At 41.0% G+C, this 4,321-nt stretch overlaps 1 protein-coding gene across 1 annotated transcript; it reads left to right on the top strand.

Moving 5' to 3' along the window:
- Positions 1–1,341: 1,341 nt before the first annotated feature.
- Positions 1,342–3,997, top strand: nkx2.2a (NK2 homeobox 2a). The gene is made up of 2 exons (XM_040049033.1): positions 1,342–2,206; positions 2,877–3,997. Exons 1-2 carry the CDS (start codon positions 1,942–1,944, stop codon positions 3,431–3,433), a joined length of 822 nt encoding a protein of 273 aa, XP_039904967.1. The 5' UTR covers positions 1,342–1,941; the 3' UTR covers positions 3,434–3,997.
- Positions 3,998–4,321: the final 324 nt, after the last annotated feature.

The raw sequence follows: 4,321 nt of genomic DNA, 5'->3' as shown, positions 1-4,321 counted from the left end.
TTTAAAATTTTAAAAAAAAGTCTGTAATATTACTGCTAATTGTCGCAAAAGAAGAATAATTTGCCATGTTAAATATAATAATAATAATAATAATAATAATAATAATAATAATAATTTCTTGGCTTGCTTCAATCAAGTCAGTTAAACTGCGTTTTTCTGAAGCAATCTATGGAACCAGCCTATAAGGAACTAAAAAGACACAATAGGTCCTGGCTTTCGAAAAGGAGACTACTGTGTGTGTGAGAGAGAGAGTGTGCGTGTGTGTGTGTGCTGAGATGAAGGACTTTCCTTAATATTGTGGAAGGATCCAGGAATTGAATGAAGAGATAGTCCATTGAAAGCAGTTGAATACCATGACAACTAGGAACAACCTCAGATTTATTCCAAACAGTTAGAAAGCATTGTGCACGGGGCGTCAATCATCTATTATTTCGCCCCTGAAATAAATGCAAAAACTGCGACCGGACAAAAGCTTCCAACAGGAGCCGGACATTTGTCTACATTTCCCCCATTGTCTGCAGCTTAGCAATCGGTTTGTATTTGTGTTTGCCCGGGTCCGACCACCCAGGATGCGCAGAGGACTCGCTAAAAAACGTGAAACATTGTCACCCACATCACATACTGGATAGGAGGCAGAGGGAGGAGAGCGAAAGGGAAAGTCTTGAAGGGGAGGAAAATAAAGTAAGCAACAATGATACTCGGATTTCCCCAGGAAAAAAAAAAAGAAGGCGAGATTGAGCACTTTGAAGGGGGCTCCACACAAGCAAGAAAACAAATATTAGGATGCGCTGCCATGATGGAGGCGGACAGATTTACTGTGGAAAAAAGCAAAAGATAAAAAATAAAATAAATGTTGGTAATCACATTGCTTTGTAAACTGTGCAGAAATGTGTGGTTCAAATAGAATAAAAATAATAATAATTATTATTATTATTGTTTATTTTACAAGCCTCGTCATCACTGTCACATTTGGATAGGCCTGCTGCCTTAAACGGTTGTTTAGCGTTTTCAGACAAACACAGTCCTGCTTCAGTTTCAACACAGCCTCTTGTCCTTAAGCTCTGGCAAAAATATTGACTCAAAAGGTTTACATAAATTATCCCCAAATATTTAAACAATAGCCGTCTTTCTTGTGGCTTCCATCTCTCAACAAAAAAAAACCAAGTTAACACATCAAACTCCAAATTGTTATATTTTTTATGAATGAATGAAAATATATATATATATATATATATATATATATATATATATATATATATATATATATATATATATATATATATATATGAGGGAAGGAAAAGGAAAAAAGCTTCAGTGCGAGCAATTTGTTAAAAACGGGCTTTTTAAGTATTGTGAGTATAAAGCTACTTGGAGGTTCTTTGTATGTAAATAGGGTGTAAAAAAGGCCCTCCCCGTCTTTGTAATTAATTGACACGTTATACCACTCATCATGCTCTGAAGCACCAATGGTAGAGGCTCGGATCTCCCCAAAACCCACAATTTCACATCTGCAAACACTGTCTTCATCCACTTGACTCCTAAGACCCGCCCACACGTGGCCAACCTTTCGCGTTTTTTAATGCTTTTTCACTGCAGGTTCATGTGTTGAGACCAACCTTATATGGACTGATCGGACAAGGTAATGGCTTATTTCCCTCTAGCACCCAGCAGTAGCACAATATCCATGAGCCACATATAGCACTTCAGCCACTTTGGCATCCTTCCTGGACTTAAAGAGACTGAATCCGCTGCTACTACTTGCTTAGGCAATGGTTATCCACAGTGGCTGCTTTGACTGTACTTCAGCGTAGAGCGACACTCACTCGTCCTGTTTTCCTGAAAAATCGCTTCTGCTTTTTGTTGTTTGTTTTCTTTCAAAACAGCGGATTGTCCGAAAAGCTGGTGCAGCAACTTTCCCTGCATATTCCCCCCCACCAGAATATGTCGTTGACCAACACAAAGACGGGCTTTTCTGTAAAGGACATTTTGGACCTTCCTGACACAAATGACGAAGAAGGATCTATCACCGGAGCGGAGGAAGACACAGAGGGATCGGAGACCACGTCCACGACAAAAACCACTGGAGTTTTGGTGCAAAGTCCTCTAGAAAACGTTCAAAATCTGCCTTTAAAGAACCCCTTTTATGACAGTAGTGACAATCCTTACACACGATGGCTTGCAACAACGGACAGTATTCAATATTCATGTAAGTAGAAGAATCCTTGCTGATCTAGATGATAACGACTTATTTTATAAGCTATTCGGTTACATTAAACCATAACTGATGACATGCAGCTTCCAGATCCAGCCCAGCGATGCCCTTGGGTGGCTTTCAGTGTTAAAATTTATGCACCGTGCACTGCTCGATTGTGGCGTTTGCAGCTCAACAAATGCGCTCAGTGTTTAGACTCCTGCACTTTGCATTGTAAGAATTCGATCGATTTAGCACCGTGGAAAAACAAGGGGGCTGTCAGTTACTCAGAGTATAACCATGGTGTGAAATATAAGCCTGCATTCTGTGGGGATTTACAAGCACACAATGCACCTTTTAATGCTTCACTGATTCGCCCTGCTCGTGTAGAACTGGGCTGAGGAATTGTTCTGTTTTCCAGTTTTCCACGCGTCCTAAATAGTTGAAATTAGCCACAGGTCTTGGACTTGTATTCTTCAGTTAGGCTTCTGTATTAAAGATGTTGTAAGAGTCGTTAAATCCCGAGAAATTGAACATAATATCGCTTTAAAGCGAGATTATTCGAATTAAGTAGTAATGGTGGCGCATCCTAAACTTTCCATGGAGATTATGTGTTTGTGATAAATGTCTCTAAGAACTTTACAACATAACATTTTGACAGTGTTTCTCCCGTTTCTTGCCGCAGTGCACGGTCTATCCGCCAGCTCTCAGGACTCCGCCAAGTCCCCGGAGCCTTCTGCGGACGACGAATCGCCGGACAACGACAAGGAAACTTCCAGCAGCGGCGGGAGCGACTCTGGCAAGAAGCGGAAAAGGAGGGTGTTGTTTTCCAAGGCACAGACCTATGAGCTGGAGCGCCGCTTCAGACAGCAGAGGTACCTGTCCGCCCCGGAGAGGGAGCACCTGGCCAGCTTGATCCGCCTCACCCCGACCCAAGTGAAGATCTGGTTCCAGAACCACCGGTATAAGATGAAGAGAGCCCGGGCCGAGAAAGGTATGGAAGTGACCCATCTCCCTTCTCCCAGGCGGGTGGCCGTGCCCGTCTTAGTCAGGGATGGAAAGCCTTGTCACACTCTTAAAGCTCAGGACTTGGCGGCCACTTTTCAGGCCGGGATCCCCTTTTCGGCATATAGTGCCCAGTCACTCCAACACATGCAGTATAACGCGCAGTACAGCGCCGCGGCCACGCCACAATTCCCCACAGCACATCACTTGGTGCAAACGCAACAGTGGACTTGGTGAGAGAAATTATAGAGACTTGGCTTGGAGGCGCGGTAGGGAGTTTCACCACAAAGCAAAGAAAAAATAAAACACACAAACAAAAGACTTTTCATTTTTGCAGCTTGACTCATATATATACTACCATTTTTATTCGGGGCTCATGTGTGCGCCGTGTTTACATGTTTTCGTTAAGAGAACTGGGTCCAAACCTCTCCCATATAGATTTTATTAAGAATGTCAATGCTCTTCTTGTGATTTTTTATTTTTTATTTTATTTTTTTGTAAGTATGTTGTGTGTTGGTTGTAGAGATGTTTCCTCTTTTTTTTCTTTGTCCCTTCGTGTTATTATCAGCACGTACGAACCACTTTATAATTATAGAAATTTTAATTTCTTGCTTCTTTTATGGACCGAAAAAAATATTTATGGCCATGAATAAACACTGGCAAGTTTTCAGCTTTTTCCCTTTGGTTTTTATTTCTTGTAAATAATTTTGTGGCAGGTGTTTGCAACGCAGAGCAGTTGCGGGAGTGTGGCGATGAAGAGGGTTGTGTAGCCTACATTTCTGAATCTTTTAATTAAAAAAATAAAATAAGGGGACTGCCGTGTAAATAAAAACTGTAGCCTCGCGGCGACGGTTAAATAACCGATTTTTTTTTTTAAATAAAAAAAAACAATTTAAATAAAATGCGTTGTTTCTGACACCAGGGTTTGGTTTATAGCCGCCACTGTGAAAATTCTATTTTATTTTAAAAGACACCGGTAAACGTGATGATAAAAGGCGATGATGAAAACACTTTATTGTGGCACAGAATGGAAGTGAGCACGGGAACGAAAAAAAAAAATCTCCAGCGCACTTCAGTTCTTTCTCTTTCAGGCAAATTTAATCCCGAAAATATTTTTTCTCAATC

This window comes from Simochromis diagramma, unplaced genomic scaffold, assembly GCF_900408965.1.
Source record: "Simochromis diagramma unplaced genomic scaffold, fSimDia1.1 OVJJ01000305.1, whole genome shotgun sequence".
Lineage (NCBI taxonomy): Eukaryota > Metazoa > Chordata > Actinopteri > Cichliformes > Cichlidae > Simochromis > Simochromis diagramma.
This window is presented reverse-complemented; position numbering and strand designations above follow the sequence as displayed.

Excerpts from the sequence above, each read along its gene's own strand:
- nkx2.2a (XM_040049033.1), top strand. The coding sequence starts at position 1,942 with ATGTCGTTGACCAACACAAAGACGGGCTTTTCTGTAAAGGACATTTTG. Across the intron at positions 2,207-2,876 it reads GGACAGTATTCAATATTCAT|TGCACGGTCTATCCGCCAGC; the intron begins GTAAGTAGAAGA and ends TTCTTGCCGCAG.